This window comes from Nomascus leucogenys, chromosome 15 (assembly GCF_006542625.1).
Source record: "Nomascus leucogenys isolate Asia chromosome 15, Asia_NLE_v1, whole genome shotgun sequence".
Classification (NCBI taxonomy): domain Eukaryota; kingdom Metazoa; phylum Chordata; class Mammalia; order Primates; family Hylobatidae; genus Nomascus; species Nomascus leucogenys.
In genome coordinates this window covers 13,615,759-13,635,146 of record NC_044395.1, presented here as the reverse complement: position 1 = coordinate 13,635,146, position 19,388 = coordinate 13,615,759, and the positions used below count along the sequence as shown (strand labels likewise).

The 19,388-nt window shown below is 43.8% G+C and overlaps 1 protein-coding gene across 1 annotated transcript in view; it reads left to right on the top strand.

Annotated features, from left to right (window-relative positions):
* TECTA (tectorin alpha) overlaps positions 1-19,388 on the top strand; it is an 85,828-nt gene that overhangs the window by 40,616 nt on the left and 25,824 nt on the right. Inside the window, exons 11-14 of the mRNA XM_030829024.1 lie at positions 1,990-2,551; positions 10,923-11,122; positions 16,022-16,405; positions 18,319-18,605. Coding sequence (XP_030684884.1) covers positions 1,990-2,551; positions 10,923-11,122; positions 16,022-16,405; positions 18,319-18,605 — 1,433 coding nt within the window. The remainder of the gene's footprint in view (positions 1-1,989; positions 2,552-10,922; positions 11,123-16,021; positions 16,406-18,318; positions 18,606-19,388) is intronic.

Here is a 19,388-nt window from a genome sequence, read left to right as displayed (position 1 = left end):
CCTCTGCCACGTGCCTGTGAACTCCTAGGGAAAGGCCGTATGTGCTTTATTCCAGCCTTTAGCACAGTGCCTGGCACTCAGTGGTGCCAAATCCATGTCTACTGGATGAATGTATGAATTCTGCCTCAACAAATACTCACAGAAGAGCAGATAGTTGAGTTTTGAAGGGTGAACATTGCCCCAGGAAAAAGGTGGGGTCAAGGGCATCCCTGTTGTCTTAGGTCAGGTTCCCTAGAACCTGGGAAAGTGAGGATAGCACCAGGGCCAGAGAGCTCAGCAGGGCTGTGGCCCAAGCTGCAGACCAGCTTTATCCTGGGCTACTGGGAGCCCTGGCACTTGACTCCCAGTGTCAGCCAGTCATTGGCCAAGGGCTACCCTTGGATTAGGGGGTCAGAATCTTCTGGGCAAAGTGGTTCCCATGGGGCCAAGGCCAGCTGTGAGTTATCATTAGCCCATAGATGCAGGGCCTGGGGTTGGGGGCCCTGGGTGGAGCACAGAAAGCATCCTTCACACTCACAGCACAAGAAATGGCAGGGTGGAATGTCACAGCTTGGTTCATTTAGGGAACTGCAAACTGTTGGGTGTTGCTGGTGTGCAGGAAGCCAATGGGGTGGATGTGAGAGGCAGGGCCAGCTCCAGGAGAGCCCAGGGTGATATGCTAAGCATAGCAGACACTTTACTCAAGCCCTGGAGAGGGCTTTCAGTATTGGATTAACTGCTTTCAATTGCATTAAGATTATTGGCGTGGCGGTAGTGACTGAATGGAGGGGCAATCCTGGGGCCGGGGAGACAAGTTAGGAGAGTACACTACAGTCAAGGTGAAAGGTGATAAGAGTCTGAACCAAGGGAGGAGCAGTGGCGTGGAAAGGGTTGTCAGCTAACAGAGAGAGGAAGGAGGTTGGGGGAAGGGATTTCTGGTCAGAGAGCAATCTTAAAACACCTGCTTCTCCCACAAGGCAAACCACCTCCCCTGTGAGCCCTTGCTGCAGTGAGCAAGCTGGCTCTCTATCTTCCATCATGCACTAACCCGGCCACAGGCTTTAGGATTTGGCTCCTCTGAATCAAAAGAGTTCAAGGGCAGTGCAGTCCTGGAGTTTACTGTTAAGGGATTTCCCTCTTGTCTGAATTTAAAAATATGTGGGAGGAAACATATGTCAAGTGCCCCCTCCATCGGAGACATTGTGCTGGGTGCCTGGGGGGTAATGAGGGGAAGGTGGGCATAAAGATCAATAAAATGTGGTTTCTGCCCTCAAGTTGCCCATAATCTTGTGGGTGAGATGGAAGAGTGTACACCCAGCCATAACATAAGGCAGATTGTGATGTATGCTGCAATACAGTGTATGCAGGCTTGATCCTGGCCAGCGGTAGAGAGGAATACAAGAGAAGTATAAATAACCTGCCCTGGTTACCCAAACAAGGGAGTGATTAATTCTGACCACGGGCTCAGAAAATCTTGCCTTACAGAAGAGGCGACATTAGAGCAGGGTCTGGAGGATGAGAGGGATGTTGACGGGTGGAGAGTGGCATTTCAGACAGAGGGAACAGCAAAGTGAAGCCATCTTTCAAGAGAAAAGAAATCTCAAAGGAATTAATACACTGGGGCTTGCCTAAAATAAATTCCACGGTAGAGCTAGAAATAGAAACACAAGAGTTCTATGTTTTGGTATTTCAGTCTAAACTTTAATTGAATTCTTATTACCTTTACATTACCTTGGAGAAAACAATTTGAACTCCTGGGGGAAATAATGCTATGTAAACAGAAGGCACTGAAATAAATAGGTATATTAGTGTACCAAGGATAGTCATTTGTGTCTGTTCAAATCCTAATAATAATAGTTGACTGACATAAACAACAGTACGTGCAAAGACTACATTCAACCTGCTCAAACTTCCCTCTGGGACTTGTCTTTCAAGAGACTCATCGTTAGGAGAAGAGCTGGGAAATCTCTGGGCCAACTGTGTTTCTTCACCTCATCTCCCCTCTTACAGGTCAACAGTGAACGGCTCTATCTGCCCCTGAAGCTGGGGCAAGGGAAGATAAATATCTTTTCCTTTGGCTTCCACGTGGTGGTGGAAACTGATTTTGGCCTGAAGGTTGTATATGACTGGAAGACCTTCCTGTCCATCACAGTCCCTCGGAGCATGCAGAACAGCACCTATGGTCTGTGTGGCCGCTACAACGGCAACCCTGACGACGACCTGGAAATGCCCATGGGTCTGCTTGCATCGAGCGTCAATGAGTTTGGGCAGAGCTGGGTGAAGAGGGACACCTTCTGCCAGGTGGGCTGTGGGGACCGCTGTCCGTCCTGTGCCAAGGTGGAAGGTTTCGCCAAAGTGCAGCAGCTGTGCAGCCTGATCCCCAACCAGAACGCTGCCTTCTCCAAGTGTCACAGCAAAGTTAACCCCACCTTCTTCTATAAAAACTGCCTGTTTGACTCTTGCATCGATGGGGGCGCGGTGCAGACCGCCTGCAACTGGCTGCAGAACTACGCCAGCACCTGCCAGACTCAGGGGATTACGGTGACTGGCTGGAGGAATTACACATCCTGTGGTGAGTCCTTTTCATTGTCCCTCCTTGTAGCTTCTCCTCTTTCTTGATTGCCCTGGGAAGGCCAGTCTTCCAACTCCCTAGAAGTCAGAGCAAATTGAGTAGCAATATAAGGATATGCACTTTGGAACTGAGTTTGTTACCTGAATGAAGCATGACATGTAACCTCCTGGAGCCTCCATGTCCTTATTGGTAAAATGGAGTTAATATCACTTATTTCATGGGTTACCCTGAGGATGAAATAAGATCATGCATATAAATCACAGAGTATCACACATGGCACTTGGAGGCACAAAGTTCACAATAGAATGCTAACAAGAGATTAATGAAAGAAGGATTAGTTACTAAGTTCTAGCACCTCATGGGCCCATCCTTGTGTTAATAATCCGCATGCTTTGTCTAAGCATATTATTCTATTTGATTCATATAAGTCATGTTTCAGTCTTCATGTTTATGAAACAGAGCAGAATATTAAGAGTACGTTAGAGAAGGAATTAGAGCCCCTGGATTCTAGCCTTTACTCTGTCTTTAAGGATCTGTGTGACCTTGGGGCAATTCACTTTTCCTCCCTGGTTCTCAGTTTCCCCTTCCATAAAGCAGTGGTAATGCTACCTTTACTGTTTATGCCTCAGAAACGCCAAGGGGATCCAATTAGGTAATTGAAAGCCAGGCACACTCTGTGCATGCTAAGTGGTATTGTTATATTAATGGCTTGCTCTGAGCCAAGACCCCGTGCTAAACATTTTATCAATATACCTCATTTATTCTTCTCAATGACCCAATTAGTCAAGGAGCAACTGAGACTCAGAGGAATGAAGGAACTGCCTAAGGTCATATAATCTGAGTGTCAAAGTCAGGACTTGAGCTTCTAACCCAAAGCCCAGGCTCCCAACCCATATACTATATTGCTGGACTATGTACTGGGATAATTTACCTGCATTTAGCACATAAGAATAGGAAAAACTTGGGGGGGGGTGTGAAACACTGTTGGTCTTTAGCTAACCTGCTTTGATCTATTTTCCTGTCTCAATCTCATTACCAATAGCATATTTCTTTAAAAAGCATATTCCTTTTAGAAGGTCTGTAGCTCTTTTAAAACTACAAATTGATCCTGAATGGATAGCGCTCTAACTAAGTGATACAGCAGGGTCCCTAGAGAATCAACTCCCATTTTCATCTGGAAAGGGAGATTCAGATGAAAAACCAGAAACAGCATTGTGGTTTAACACTCACACAGTCAGTTTACATTCCACACAACTGGATTCATGTAGATTGTAAGGGAAGGGTGGGAGGAAGATAAAGGCGGGGAACAGATACCAATCCTGTTTCATCCAGGGTCAGTCCCTGAGTGGGTGAGGCCAGGCAGGGTGGGAAATGGTGCCAGTAGGGATGACAGTCCAGCCAAACTGGCCTCTGATGACTTCAATAAAATAAATATGCCTATAAAAAAGCTTGGGTCTGGATAAATCCCCAGGGCTACTCTGGATTCACTGGGGTCATTCCAGTAGGACCAGAGAGCTTGTCTTCCTCTAAATCAGAAAACCAAGCTTTGGACCCAAATGCCTAAACATGGTGCAGAATGGGGAAGCTGTTTTGGAAGGGAAAGCTCTCCTGTTTCCCCTTGAGACATGTTATGGAGACTTCCCTCTTCACCTGCAGCCATGCCATGCTGGGTGTACTGCTCTCAGGGTGGCTGGGGTGGGGACAGGCATGTCAAAAACCAATGCTTCCAACTGCAACAAACAGGGAAATGCACACAGGGGGCTAATGCCAGGAACTCTCACCTCAATTGATGGGTCTTAATTTTTGTCACTCATGGGAAGGAAAAGAAATTGAGTCAGCAAGCCTTCATAACCTTACCCCCAAGGAAGAAGGGCCCCCACTACAAAGCTTGGCTAGGGATAAAGGATGAGAAGGTGATTTTTCTTGTCTTTCTCTCCCTTCTACCAGCAACCCTTTCCTCTCCCCTCCCAAATTTCTGTCCAAACATTGGTTTCCTCCTCTCTACCCTGGCTCACTAGTAATGGGAGCTCTACTCATGGCACCCAGAGCCGAGTCTGCCCTGCCTCATCCTCAGTCTCAGGTCCTATCCCTTGCCTTCTACCAGCTTCCCACCAGCACATTCCAGGCCAATATGCCAGGGCCAGCAGGTAACTTACAATTGTTCCCATCACAAGGAGACTTAGACCTTCCCTACCTTGGCATTTCAGGATAGGGGCAAAGATCCAAAAGTTAGAGCACCTGAGGAGATGGTGGTAATGAATGGCAAAAAGGAAAACTAAAATAGGAGAAAAAATATATGTTTTAAAGATGGTATGGGAGTCAGGCTGGGGGAGAGGGTGTGGTTGGAGGCAGCTTCCTTTTACATTTTGAATCTCAGAAGCAGAGAAAAGCTTCAGGAGACTGAGTCCTAACTCAGCCATTCGACCTGAGAATAGGGTTGTTGGTAACTGTATCTGATGTGACTCCACATCATGTGAGGGCAGGCCCCATCTCTTTCCTCCTCTCATTCTACCAAAAATTAATCCAATCTAGCATTCGCTTGATAGAAGAAATGGTGCTTTAGGAGCAAAGGGGTTAAACTAGAACTGCCCATCAAATTTGTGCTTTATTGGTAACAAGGTAGAATGCTGGTGTTTTTCAATGATCTGACTGTTCCTATCAATGGAATAATTTATTACTCAATTACCTTATTTGTAAACTCGTTGGAAAATCTTGTAACCTAAGTTGAACAAATAGGCTTACAGGGAGAAGGGAAGTTAAATTGTCTTAATTACTAGCCTCTCCTTAAAATTCATTGAGCTGAGTCTATTATTCTTTCAGTCCCTTAATGGGGGACTGTAATTAGATGGTATTAGATGGTGAGAGGAGAAAGAGAAGGAAATAAAAAAGGAATAAATGACAGTTCCCTAGCTCTCACTATGTGCCAGGTTCTAAGTGGGATCTGGGGACTCATGCATTTATTTCTCATGGCAACCCTGCCAAGTAGGTACTACTCACAGTCCCATTTTCTAGAGGAAGAAACTGAAGCTCAGAGAAATGAAGTCACTTTCCCCAGGAAGGTGGGCTGGGTAAGTTGGAAAGTGGCTCCTGAAACAGTGCTCTCCCTTCTGTGCAATGCTGCCTCTCTGAGCCTGGTCAGCCAGTGCCTAATGTGTGGCCAGTCAAAGTTGGTTGTCATCGTCATTTTCCCTTTTATTGGAGGCAGCTGCTGCTACTTCAGAGTGCTGGGTCCAAAGTCTGGTAATTTGTCTTACATATTTCTCCATACATCTAATAAATTCCTGTTGAATAATTGTTTTAAAAAATCATTCTATGACTACAACTATTACTACTATGAATTGCAGAAGTTATTATCGAAGTACCAGGCACTATATGAGGAGCTTTACGAATTAGATCTCATTTTATTTTGATAACTACTTGATGAAGGAGATATTATGATCCCAATTTTATAGATGAGAAAACAGAGGTTTAGGGAGAGTAAGTAACCTGTCCATAGTGACACTGCTTAATGGCAGAGCGAGGCCTCAAATCCAGGTTGGTCTGATTCCAAAGCCCCTGTCCATTCTGTTGAGCTGAATTGCTTTTTAGGGGCTCCATTCATCCTGTCTACCAAGGCACAGATGCTGGGTATGGCAAGAGACAGATTCTTGACCACAGTACAAATCCAGGTGCACAGCCCAGGTCATCATGCCACAGCTCTCAGTACATCATTTGGTGGGGAGAGAGAAGCAGTGGATCAGTACTAGGAATCTGAAAGTTTGTTTTCCAAGAATCAGGTGTTTCTTAGCCATCTGTCATGTTCTCAGCACTGTTTTGGGTGGCATGGAAGAATCAGAGTGTGAAACGTGGTGTTTATCATCTAGTTGGAGAAATAGACCCATCTGAAATACTTAAAGAACAAATATCTCTAAACTGGTAATACTTCTTCCCAAATATTACAATGTATTGCAGACCTTCAGTCACTGTTAACACTGGCATATGAACAAGTTAAACAAATAAATAATAAAAATAAAACAAGTGAATACTGGCACATGAACAGAAAGACCAAGCAACGGAAAGAAGAGAAAGTTCAGAAACAGGCCCAAACACTACAGAGAAATTAGCATACGGTAAAGCTGACATTTCAAATTACTGGGAAAACATATTTGTTATTCAGTAAGTAGTAAAAGGTCAAAGGGCAAACTAACTGGGAAAAGCTAAATCCTTCCTTCATTTCTTACTCCAAAATAAAATCTGAGCAGAACAAAGATTAAACAGAAAAAAAAAATCACAAAAATACTAGAAGAAAACAAAGGAGTGTTCTTGATAATCTTGCAGTGGAGAGAATATTTCAGAACAAATTATCCAAAGCTAAAAGGGAAACTTGACAAATTTCATTACATTAAAAATTTTACATCTTTACATGGCAAAGAGATAATAAACAACTTCAAAAAAAGTTAAAAAACTATTTAAAAATGAATACAAAGTCGAAAGACAAATGATAAATATTTTGTAACACATATGACATACCACGAAGGCCTATTTTAATTTTTTTTTTTTTTTTTTTTGAGATGGAGTCTTGCTCTGTCACCAGGCTGGAGTGCAGTGGCACGATCTCAGCTTGCTGCAACCTCTGCCTCCTGGGTTCAAGCAATTCTCCTGCCTCAGCCTCTCAAGTAGCTGGGACTAAAGGCGCGTGCCACCATGCCTGGCTAATTTTTGTATTTTTAGTAGAGACAAGGTTTCACCATGTTGGCCAGGATGGTCTCGATCTCTTGACTTTGTGATCCGCCTGCCTCGGCCTCCCAAAGTGCTGGGATTACAGACGTCAGCCACTGTGCCTGGCCAGGCCTATTTTAATTTTTAAAGAACTTTTATAATTTAATAATAAAAATTTCAACAACATGAAATGTGAAAAGGATATGTAAAGGCAGTTAACAAAAAAAGACATACGAATGGATTATAAACAAATGAAAACAAGAGGATCAACCTCACAAAGAAATGCAAACTAAATAAGGAGATAGCACATATAGCATTTTAACCTTATTTCCAAGGATCAGACAATTTGGTGATAGACAATCAAGGAGAGTGTGGGAAAACACACCTCCTCCAATAGCGCAGGTAGGAAGACAAATTGGCACAGCCTCTTTAGAGGCAACTGAGTGGCATTCATACCATTTGACCCAGTAATTCCACTTTCAGTAATTTATTCCACAGATGCCCTTACTCATGAGGGCAAAGATATACGTACAGGGATGTTCACTGCAGCATCAGCATAAACACATAAGGTGCACGCAGCACGCAGCAGCACAAAAGCAATAATTTGAGGCTAAATGGAATGAATATTGTCATAAATAAAGCAATGAGCAGAAATGTGTATATATTATGCTCCCATTTATGCAAAAAATAATGGGCAGGGCATACACGTATGCTGGTGTGCATACACACACACACAGATGGGTGCTTGTATATGCATAGAACACTTATGGAAAAATTGACTATAGTTTGCTATCAGAGGTTGCCATTTCATCACGCTTTGTCTTGTATGGTTTGGATTTTCTACACTATGCAAGTATTATGTATTAAACTACAAATGTTTTTTAAAAACATATGGTATAGTAATTTATAGATTCAATGCCATCCCCATCAAGCTACCAATGACTTTCTTCACAGAATTGGAAAAAACTACTTTAAAGTTCATATGGAACCAAAAAAAAGCCCGCATTGCCAAGTCAATCCTAAGCCAAAAGAACAAAGCTGGAGGCATCACGCTACCTGACTTTAAACTATACTACAAGGCTACAGTAACCAAAACAGCATGGTACTGGTACCACAACAGAGACATAGATCAATGGAACAGAACAGAGCCCTCAGAAATGATGCCGCATAGCTACAACTATCTGATCTTTGACAAACCTGACAAAAACAAGAAATGGGGAAAGGATTCCCTATTTAATAAATGGTGCTGGGAAAACTGGCTAGCCATATGTAGAAAGCTGCAACTGGATCCCTTCCTTACACCTTATACAAAAATTAATTTAAGATGGATTAAAGACTTATATGTTAGACCTAAAACCATTAAAATCCTACAAGAAAACCTAGGCAATACCATTCAGGACATAGGCGTGGGCAAGGACTTCATGTCTAAAACACCAAAAGCAATGGCAACAAAAGCCAAAATCGACAAATGGGATCTCATTAAACTAAAGAGCTTCTGCACAGCAAAAGAAACTATCATCAGAATGAACAGGCAACCTACAGAATGGGAGAAAATTTTTGCAACCTACTCATCTGACAAAGGGCTAATATCCAGAATCTATAATGAACTCAAACAAATTTACAAGAAAAAAACAAACAACCCCATCAAAAAGTGGGCAGAGGACATGAACAGACACTTCTCAAAAGAAGACATTTATGCAGCCAGAAAACACATGAAGAAATGCTCATCATCACTGGCCATCAGAGAAATGCAAATCAAAACCACAGTGAGATACCATCTCACACCAGTTAGAATGGCCATCATTAAAAAATCAGGAAACAACAGGTGCTGGAGAGGATGTGGAGAAATAGGAACACTTTTACACTGTTGGTGGGACTGTAAACTAGTTCAACCATTGTGGAAGTCAGTGTGGCAATTCCTCAGGGATCTCGAACTAGAAATACCATTTGACCCAGCCATCCCATTACTGGGTATATACCCAAAGGACTATAAATCATGCTGCTATAAAGACACATGCACACGTATGTTTATTGCGGCACTATTCACAATAGCAAAGAGTTGGAACCAAACCAAATGTCCAACAACGATAGACTGGATTAAGAAAATGTGGCACATATACACCATGGAATACTATGCAGCCATAAAAAATGATGAGTTCGTGTCCTTTGTAGGGACACGGATGAAACTGGAAAACATCCTTCTCAGTAAACTATGCAAGGACAAAAAACCAAACACCGCATGTTCTCTCTCATAGGTGGGAATTGAACAATGAGAACTCATGGACACAGGAAGGGGAACATCACCCTCCGGGGACTGTTGTGGGGTGGGGGGAGGGGGGAGGGACAGCATTAGGAGATACACCTAATGCTAAATGACGAGTTAATGGGTGCAGGAAATCAACATGGCACATGGATACATATGTAACAAACCTGCACATTGTGCACATGTACCCTAAAACCCTAAAGTATAATAATAAAAAAAAAAAACATATGGTATATTGTGAGAGTGGTTATATGAATCAATACATGTGTTAAAATTCATATAACTGTGTACTCTAAAAGTAGATGTTACCACTATATAATTTAAAAAATGAAATAACCCCCCATATAGATACTGTATACGGTATGGGGTAGAAGTTCCCACATAATGGTAGTTGTGCTTTTAGTATACGTTGATTGAGATAATAGCTTCTACGAAACTTTTTAAGCAAACCTATCTTTAATGATTGACTAATACTTACTGAACACTTACGTGCCAACCATTGTTCTGAGCACACAGACTCACTTAATCCTTTGCAACCAGCCATGAAGTGAATGCTATTGGTATCTGTATTTATAGATAAGAAAGCTGAAGCTCAGAGAGCCCAAGTGATGCTCTGGGTCTCTTATAGCTGGTTCCAGAGCCCACACCCTTCACCAGGACCCTACCTGCCTTCTATAGAAGCATCTAGATGCATTTGAAAAATGGTAGAACATAATTGATGTAAGTGAGTTTGCACAGACATGTGCACATGCACACACACGGGTACGCCAGCACATGTACTCATGCACACACACACACACACAGAGTGTACATTTGCCTTCTCAGAGATCATGGAGCTGAGGCATCTACTGATGATAAACTGCTGGCTTAGAAAAACGTTCTGTAGAAGCTCTGGGGTGTAGAGGAGCTGACATTGGTCTAAGAGGGAGAACTATATGGGTAAGGTGGGACTCCCACTGGCACTTGAAGAACCAGGAATTTGGATAGGCTGAGAGGATGAAGAAGGGCATGAATAAGAAAGATCAATGTGAACGAAGACCTAGAGGCAGGAGGAGTGTGGGAGCTCTGGGAGGTTATCAGGTGACATGTCTAACTGGAGATTCAGATGGGGGGTGGGTTTAGGTGGCAGGCAATAGAGGATCTCAATGGCCAGGCTGAGGAGAGGACGACCATGATGTGAGAAGCTCCAGCCACCTCCATCTGCATGTTGGCCCTTTATTTAAGCAGGAACAAATCAGACCCAGGCTTTCTGTGAGCAAAGAGGGCAGGAATGAAGAAAGGCGGCAGACCTCCTGGCTCCTGCCTCTCCCCGTGCCTTTCATCTCCCTGAGTAGGTGAGCAATGCCCGTGAGAAAACCCTCCTCGGTGCCTTGTGATCTTGCGAGTCTTGACTTGTCTCTCTTGTTCCAGCTGTCACCTGCCCTCCAAACAGCCATTACGAGAGCTGCGTGAGTGTCTGCCAGCCCCGCTGCGCCGCCATCCGCCTGAAGAGTGACTGCAGCCACTACTGTGTGGAGGGCTGTCAGTGCGACGCTGGCTACGTCCTCAACGGCAAGAGCTGCATCCTGCCCCACAGCTGCGGCTGCTACTCCGATGGCAAATATTACGAGGTATGAGAGGCCAGCCCGGCCTTTTCCTCCTTGCCAATGATCAGATTCCTCTCCAACTCTAAGAGGTTGGTCAGATTGACCAATTTTCCCACTTCATTATGAAGAGCGTCGTGTTCGTGGCAGGGGAGTGGGATGGTGGGTAGAGAGGCTAAGCACACTGTTCAGATGATGCTCTTGGGCACTGAGTGTCAGATTTGGAAAAGCACCTGAGCGTCTCCTTCCTCCCTCCTCCACAGTGGCAAGGTCTCCAGCACTCTGCCTCCCCTACTCACTCACATTTGTGTGTTGTGTCGTGCCTTTCTCTGATTTTCTGTCCTGTAAATCTCAGTTTGAAAGCTTCAGATAGAGCTATAGTTTGGATATATGGTGGCTGTGAATCTGACATTTGTAGCTGTCTTAGCTAAGGACATTTGTAACTGGAAAATATGGAGCTGGAGGCTGAGTGGTGTGGACTTCCCTCTTCTGTCTGTTGAGGCTCTGTGAGGGTAGCTGTGGCTGCCATCTCCACGTGTGCCATTTGTCACTGTGGTGTCATCCCTAGAGTTTGGCTAATGTGGTGCCCCCACTTCCCACCCTCTGCGGCGCCCTCTACAGGAGTTTAAACATAGAGTTAATGAAGATGCCTTTTGTAGATGTTTCTCAATAAAGCATATTAGTTCACGAAATCATTTCACTTTTTGGACTTTGTAATCTTTCCATAATACTAAGCTGGAATTCCATACTACTAAGCTGGAATTCCATACTACTAAGCTGGAATTCCATAATACTAAGCTGGAATTCCATAATACTAAAAGCTGGAATTCCATAATACTAAAAGCTGGAATTCCATAATACTAAGCTGGAATTCCATAATACTAAAAGCTGGAATTCCATAATACTAAGCTGGAATTCCATAATACTAAGCTAGAAAAGCTCTTGCCTAGATGAGGTATTTAGTTCATGGTTCGACCTCAAGCCCATTCTCTGTTTAAATGACATCAAAACCATATGTTGGCAAGTTAGATGGTTAACAACTACAAATAATTGAGTATCTGCTGTTTGCAAAGCACTGTGCTGGTGGTATTTGTGGGGGGTGAGAAAGCACGTCCCCTGCCTTGAGGATCTTAAAAATGTATTCAGAAGAGAGAAACAATGTTCTTTAAAGAACAAGAGATCAGTTACAAAATAACCTATCAGCAAGTGAAAAATAATACCCTACAGAACTAATCAATTTTAAGTGAAAAAGAATAGTAGCATTTAAAATAAATCTAATTGAAATGTCTGAATTGGAAATCAACTAGGTGAAAAATAAATAATATCTCCTTTTTGTAAAGATGCATTGACTCATTCAAGTTGCCCTAACTTCGGGGATAAATAAATGTGGATGTTACCCTCAATTTCACTTTCAGTGGAGAATTTATTTAAATGCTATATTAGAAAGACAGGGGGGAAGTAAGGTCAAATAGTGGAACTAATCAAAGGAGACTTTTTGGGAGAGGGGGTGTTGAAATGAGCTCTTAGAAATGTTATTTGAAAGGAAAAGGCAGAACATGTGGAAAAAATTAATGAATTCTGTTTTCTCACAGTTGAGGAGAAGATATAACCAGGCTCAAAACTCAAAAAGCACTCTCTAAACTGTATTCCCCAGCCCAGAGACTTACCAAAAGCTATCCATTTCTCAACTGTGCCATGCACCCTTGGCAGGCATCCTGAGTGTCAGTGTGGCATAATTCAATGAAACCTGGGTTCAATCCTAGCAGTACCACCGCTGGAGGTGTGACACTGAGCAAACGCTGTCATTTCTCTGAGCGTCTGTTTCCCTGTGAATGAAATGTGACTAATGATACCAACCCAGTAGGGCTGTTGCATAAATAATCTATGCTGGGTTCCTAGCCTAGTGCCTGGCATCGAGTCCTTCAGTAATTTGTAGCTGCTATTGTTATTGTTGTTTTGTTATTCTCTTGAGAAACGTTTTGTAAATGAAAAATCCAGCCGTGTTAATGAAAGGATGCAAATAAAAGACCTTGGAACTCTCAGGAAAAGCATGGTCAGCTCTTGGCTGCTATTAGTACTACAGTGTAAACATTATGGGCAGTTTTTCATCAGAACCTCAGTGGATTTTGATAACAGCTTACATCCGGGAAGCAGCAAACTCAGAGAACAAAGAATCCACATCTACTTGCCACCATTCCAAAGTGCCTGGGGGCTTGTTCATAGAACAAATTTCTTTGGAAATGAATAGAGAATACGCCTGGCTATTAGCATGTAGAGTGATCACCCAGCTGTCATTGTCATGTATGATTAAAGTAAAGAAAGCAGCGCTGGGCCAGCCATTTTACTGTGATGCTAGTTTCAGGATCAGATTCTCTTGTGGATGAGTTATTTACCCTTTATCATATCCACATACATCAAGTTGTTTTTCTCTTTTCACCACTGTAATGTCTGACTTCTTATCAGAGAGAGGCCAAACCATCCACTCAATTATTCTATAAATCTGATAAGAGAAATGAAGTCAATTTGTGAGGCTGTTGGCACCCAGAATATGTTACGTAAGTCTGGAAGGAGAGTAGACTTGGTTCCAGGAATGACTTCACTTTGAGGATGAAAGAATCAGCAATAGCATCTTGAAATGCACTGCAATCAGGAAACTTGTTCTGGAAGAACTCCTCCTCTATCTATTTACCCTTGAATCTGAGTCATATCTGTAGTTGATATCCAGGGTTTTGATGTCTCTAGTTAAAGCAGAAAACTGACCAGACAGAAGCATAGGCCTTTTTGTGCAATTGAAAGATCTTTTCTGGATAACACTATTTTGGTAAGTCGATAATGCATTGAGTGCCCACATCTCTATGACACAGTCTATTTATTGGTACCACATCCCACTTGGACAATCATGACTAATTTCCAACAGTTTCCTGGAATTCTTAGTCTAGAGCAAGTGCAACATCAAGAATGCAAACCCTACCAAGCAGAGTCGTGCCTGCAGATTGCTGCCTGTTTTGGGAAAAAGTAGAAAATAACATTCTAGTTGTGGGACTCCTGGGAAAGAAAAGAAAAGAAAAGAATAGCCGCCTCCAGTTGAGGATATGCTATGTTGTAGGTATTTTATATAATGTTGTATAATTTCTTCACCATCTGAAAGTGGATGAGCCATTCTACTCCTGTAATAGCAGCGTCTATTTATTGAGTGCCTACCCTATGCCAGGAAGTGTGTTTTATACATCTTATTTAATTTAATCCTCACAACTGCCCTGTAAGACATTATTTTAAATTTAATTGTATTATTATTACTTCTGAGACAGAGTCTCTCTCTGTTGCCCAGGCTGGAGTGCAGTGGCAGGATCACAACTCACTGCAGCCTCTACCTCACAGGCTTAAGCGATCCTCCCACCTCAGCCTCTGGAGTAGCTGGGACTACAGGCATGCACTACCATGCTGGTTACTATTATTATTATTATTATTTTGAGACAGAGTTTTGCTCTGTCGCCCAGGCTGGAGTGCAATGGCACGATCTAGGCTCATGGCAACCTCTGCCTCCCAGATTCTCCTGCCTCAGCCTACCGAGTAGCTAGGACTATAGACATGTGCCACCACGCCTGGTGAATTTTTGTATTTTTAGTAGAGGTGGGGGTTTCACCATGTTGGCTGGGCTCGTCTCGAACTCCTGATCTCAGGTGATCCGCCCACCTCAGCCTCCCAAAGTGCTGGGATTACAGGCATGAGTCACTGCACCTGGCCTATTATTATTATTTTAAGTAGAGATGAGGTTTCACTGTGTTGCTGAGGCTTATCTCAAACTCCTGGGCTCAAGCAGTCCTTCCACCTCAACCTCCCAAAGTGCTGGGATTACAGGCATGGGCCACTGCACTCAACCACAAGATATTATTAATATCTCCAATTTAGAAATGAGCAAAGTGACACTGGGGAGGTGAGTAACGTTACTCAAGATGGCACAGGTGGGGATACAGGACTAGATTGAAACCTAGGTGGTCTGATCCCAAAACGTTCCGTTCATGGACCCCAGGTGTTCTCTGGATCTTTCACATTCAGGACACATGGGAATGAAGGTACTTCCATCAGAAGTAAATTGGAAGCAGACTTGACACAAGGAAGGGCGAGGATTGTGAAATGTGAAATGGTTAATCAGAAGTGTTGGTCATTGCTTTCTTATGATTGTTTAAGATTTGAAGGGCCAATTTATCATTCTTGAGTGAATTTTAATTTCATTTTTGAAGCACAGTCTGTACTTGTTAGAAGTATGATTCCTTGATGAATATTTTCTACCAAATATTCTTCCTCTTTACCTAGTTCCTCTAACAGCTGCACATTCAGGTTGACTGTGATTAGTTCTACAATCCAGCCACAAAGATTTCAGAGTTCTTGATTAAAATCAATCAAGTTAGGGCCCAGGTGGTGACTCATACCCATAATCCAAGCAGTTTGAGAGGCTGAGGCAGGGGGATCGCTCGAGCCTAGCAGTTCAAGAACACAGTGAGACTCTGTCTCTACAAAAAATACAAAAATTAGCTGGGTATGGTGGTGTGTGCTTATAGTTCCAGCTCCTAGGGAGGCTGAGATAGGAGAATCAATTGCTTGAGTCCAGGCGTTCCAGGTTACTTACAGTGATCTGCGATTGCACTACTGCACTCCAGCCTGGGCAACAGAATGAGACCCTGTCTCTAAAAATAAATAAGTAAGTAAATAAATGAATGTCAAAACTGCGTATTGTTTGGCGTCTGAGTTGCATGGAACCGATGGAGCATTTGAGTTGAGGCGGTTTCCCCACTGCTGCCTCCTACAAATTCCAGCCCCATTAAAGATAGGCTAGCCAAGCCTGATAAAAGACGAGGGGGACTGGGCTTTCGGGTCCCCAGCCCTGACCACAGTCTGAATTTAATGCAAACGGCGCCTCTCTTCCAGCCCAAGCAGCTGTTTTGGAACAGCGACTGCACGCGGCGCTGCCGCTGTTTCCGTCGCAACCTGATCCAGTGCGACCCGCGCCAGTGCAAGTCAGACGAGGAGTGTGCGCTGCGCAACGGGGTGCGCGGCTGCTTCAGCACCAAGACCTCCTACTGCCTGGCGGCTGGCGGCGGCGTCTTCCGCACCTTCGACGGCGCCTTCCTGCGCTTCCCGGCCAACTGCGCCTTCGTGCTGTCCACCATCTGCCAGAAACTGCCCGACATCTCCTTCCAGCTTATCATCAACTTCGACAAGTGGTCGGCCCCCAACCTCACCATCATTTCGCCCGTCTACTTCTACATTAACGAAGAGCAGATTCTCATCAACGACCGGAACACGGTCAAGGTAACCAGCCTGGCGACCATTCTTAAGAAGGGGCCCGGAAACAAGGGGTTGGTTAGGGGACTGTGTAGGGTTCTCCCAGATAGACAAGTTGTAGGATAGATTGTTGCTTCATGGTGTTCCACACACAGTGACCAGGTTTTAAAGAATCAAAGTATGAAGATGTTTTAAGCCTAAGAATGGACACCATTTGGTTCTTGGCTGATGATTCCAAAGGCAGGAGACTTGCAGGGTCTCAGAGCCAGGCAATGGCATGGGCGCTAATAGAGCTTCAGGTGATAAATTGTTAGATAAATCAGTTTTACTCTGATTGCTTTCCAAAAAGCATCTCATTTGTTTTTAACAGCCCTTAAGATTATTCTTGGCTCTGCCCTCTTGTAGTAAGACCCACCCTTCATCTTTGCCATCCTTTCTATAAGCTAAGAGTCAAGCACTTGCCTACGAAACACCAGTCTGAGTAAAAACCTGACTCGCACCCCCATTATCCAAAGGCCCCGTGATGACATGCTGAGGGGTAGGAAATGGGAGGCTGCTCTTGGTGGATTTCTCTTAGGTTGGCTCCTCCTTAGGCCCATTGCCTGGTTTCTTGTTTATCTTACACCTGTGTGTAAATAAATGTAAACCCCCCACCCACCCTCACAACAAATGTGGCTCTCCGACTTGAATTCCTCCCACCCCTTCCATTTAAGAAGATCATCTGCTCAGATGCACTGTTGAGGGTGACCCAGCCTCTCAGCTAGAGCAGGCTGCTACAGCAGGTCGCCAGGAATGATGGAGCCAGGCCTCGGCACTGTGAGCACAGAGAGGCAGGGACCCGGAGACAGCCACATTAACAATTTTTGGAATTGAGCGTTATTATGTGTATCTGTTTTCCACCTGCTCAGATAATCAGGCCTTGAGTGTATCTTTAATTGAAGAGTCATCAAATAGCGTAGTATCCCGCATCAGGCAAAAGACCAGCAGCATTTTGTGAGCTTAAAATGAAGAATCTGAAATTTAATACCAGTTTTAACTTCAGTGAAAGGTGCCACTGTTTTTGACATTCTCATTCCTTTTACAAATTGGCCCACATCAACACGACAGCCTTGGTCCAGAATCCAGGAGCTAGAAAATGAAAATGACCACCCGAGAGAGCAGAACTGACATATGGTTGAACAAAATACCCCACGCTAGTCAAAACAGTAGAGACTCACTTTTTAAAAAGGTGCCTGCTTTTTTATTTTTTTTATTTTAAGATACAAAAGCTACTAATAGCCTGGGGAGAAAATTTTTATTTTGTAAGTACAGGAAAAGCATGTTATATTCTGTCCCAAGGGCTAAGGAAAGAAAATGTTAGAAAGCAGAAAAATGACAAATGCAGAAAATAATGTGCCTATAGGTTCTCTGAGGGGACCTCCAGTTTGAACATTGTAAGCAAGAAAACGATAAACATGGCAATGATGCTCAGATCCATTTTAACTGTGTTAGACTCTCCTTGGCCCAGGATTGGGATTTCATTTTCAGTAATTGGTTTATGCTGGGGAAAGTTTTAGACACAAATTCGGCCATTCATTGTGGGTTATACTTTTCTAAGGTTTCCTCATCTCTCGCCTCCTCTCCCCTACTTCTGCTCCATAGTTTGCTTCCTTTGGGGCAACTACACAGTAAGATGAGTGAAGGCCTTTAAACTCTAGGGCAGGGGCCGGCAAATCTGCCTGCTGCCTGTTTGTGTAAATAAAGCTTTGCTGGAACACAGCCACACTCATTTAGTTGTGTATTGTCTATGGCTGCTGTCATGCTGCAGGGACAGAGTGGAGTCGTTGAGACAGAGATCACAGGGCCTGTGACGCCCAAAATATTTTCCCTGGCCCTTTCCTGAACAAGTTTGCCAACCCCTGCTCTAAGCGTAATTATTTTATTTTTTCCTCCTCCAACAGGTGAATGGCACACAAGTGAATGTTCCATTTATAACTGGTTTGGCAACCAAAATCTACAGCAGTGAGGGGTTTCTGGTGATTGACACCAGCCCAGACATCCAGATATACTACAATGGTTTCAACGTCATTAAAATCAGCATCAGCGAGAGGCTGCAGAACAAAGTATGTGGTCTCTGTGGCAACTTCAACGGGGACCTAACAGATGATTATGTGACCTTGCGAGGGAAGCCGGTGGTAAGCAGCGTGGTGCTGGCCCAGAGCTGGAAAACCAATGGCATGCAGAAGAGGTGAGGGTTTAGGAGTTGAAGCCACTAGACTTGGTGGCCCAAGTTCTCTCACGTCCATGGGTGGTGTGAATGAGGAATGCCTTTTCCTTAGCACTGCCCTGCTCTCCTACAGAAACAAACCAAAGTTCTTTGGAGTTTTGATGCTAAAAATAGGCACATCAGAGACCCCAGTAATTTCGTGAACTGCAGAGGAAGGAGTTGGGCTTAGATGATATAACTCTAATTTTCATGTCATCCAGCCCTTGGCTAAACAGAAGAGTGTGCCTAGGATGAGAACTCTGAGGCCTTGACCAGCTGCCCACACGGGACCTAGGCACCCCTGCTGGGTGTGGAATTAAGAGGTGACTCAGAAGAAGAAGGGCTATCTTTGACTCCCTTAGTGCTGGGTCTAATTGTGTGTCCTTGCCTGTTACAAGAAGGCTTGACTGTGGTTGTGTAGGCAGAAGTTGGTGGGAATCAGGAAAGCCTTTTTTAAAAACAGAAGTTACAAGGTTATTATCAGGCCCACCCCTGGCCAGCAGAGAGAGAGTGAGCTAAAGAAGTTATTCCAAAGGTTTTAAATTTAGGGCCCCTCAGGGCTGCTGAGTATGTGGATATATTTCTGGATCTGTAGATATGCTTCTCTTTCTTGTTAGTTCTCTGCTTGTACAATGGCTCAATCACATTGCTTTACATGCTAAATATCAGCTAAATCCCCAGTCCTGGAAATCACACTTTAAGCCTCTTTGACCCTGCCCCAAGTGGATACTGAACAATGTATCATATATTAGACTATCCTGTGAA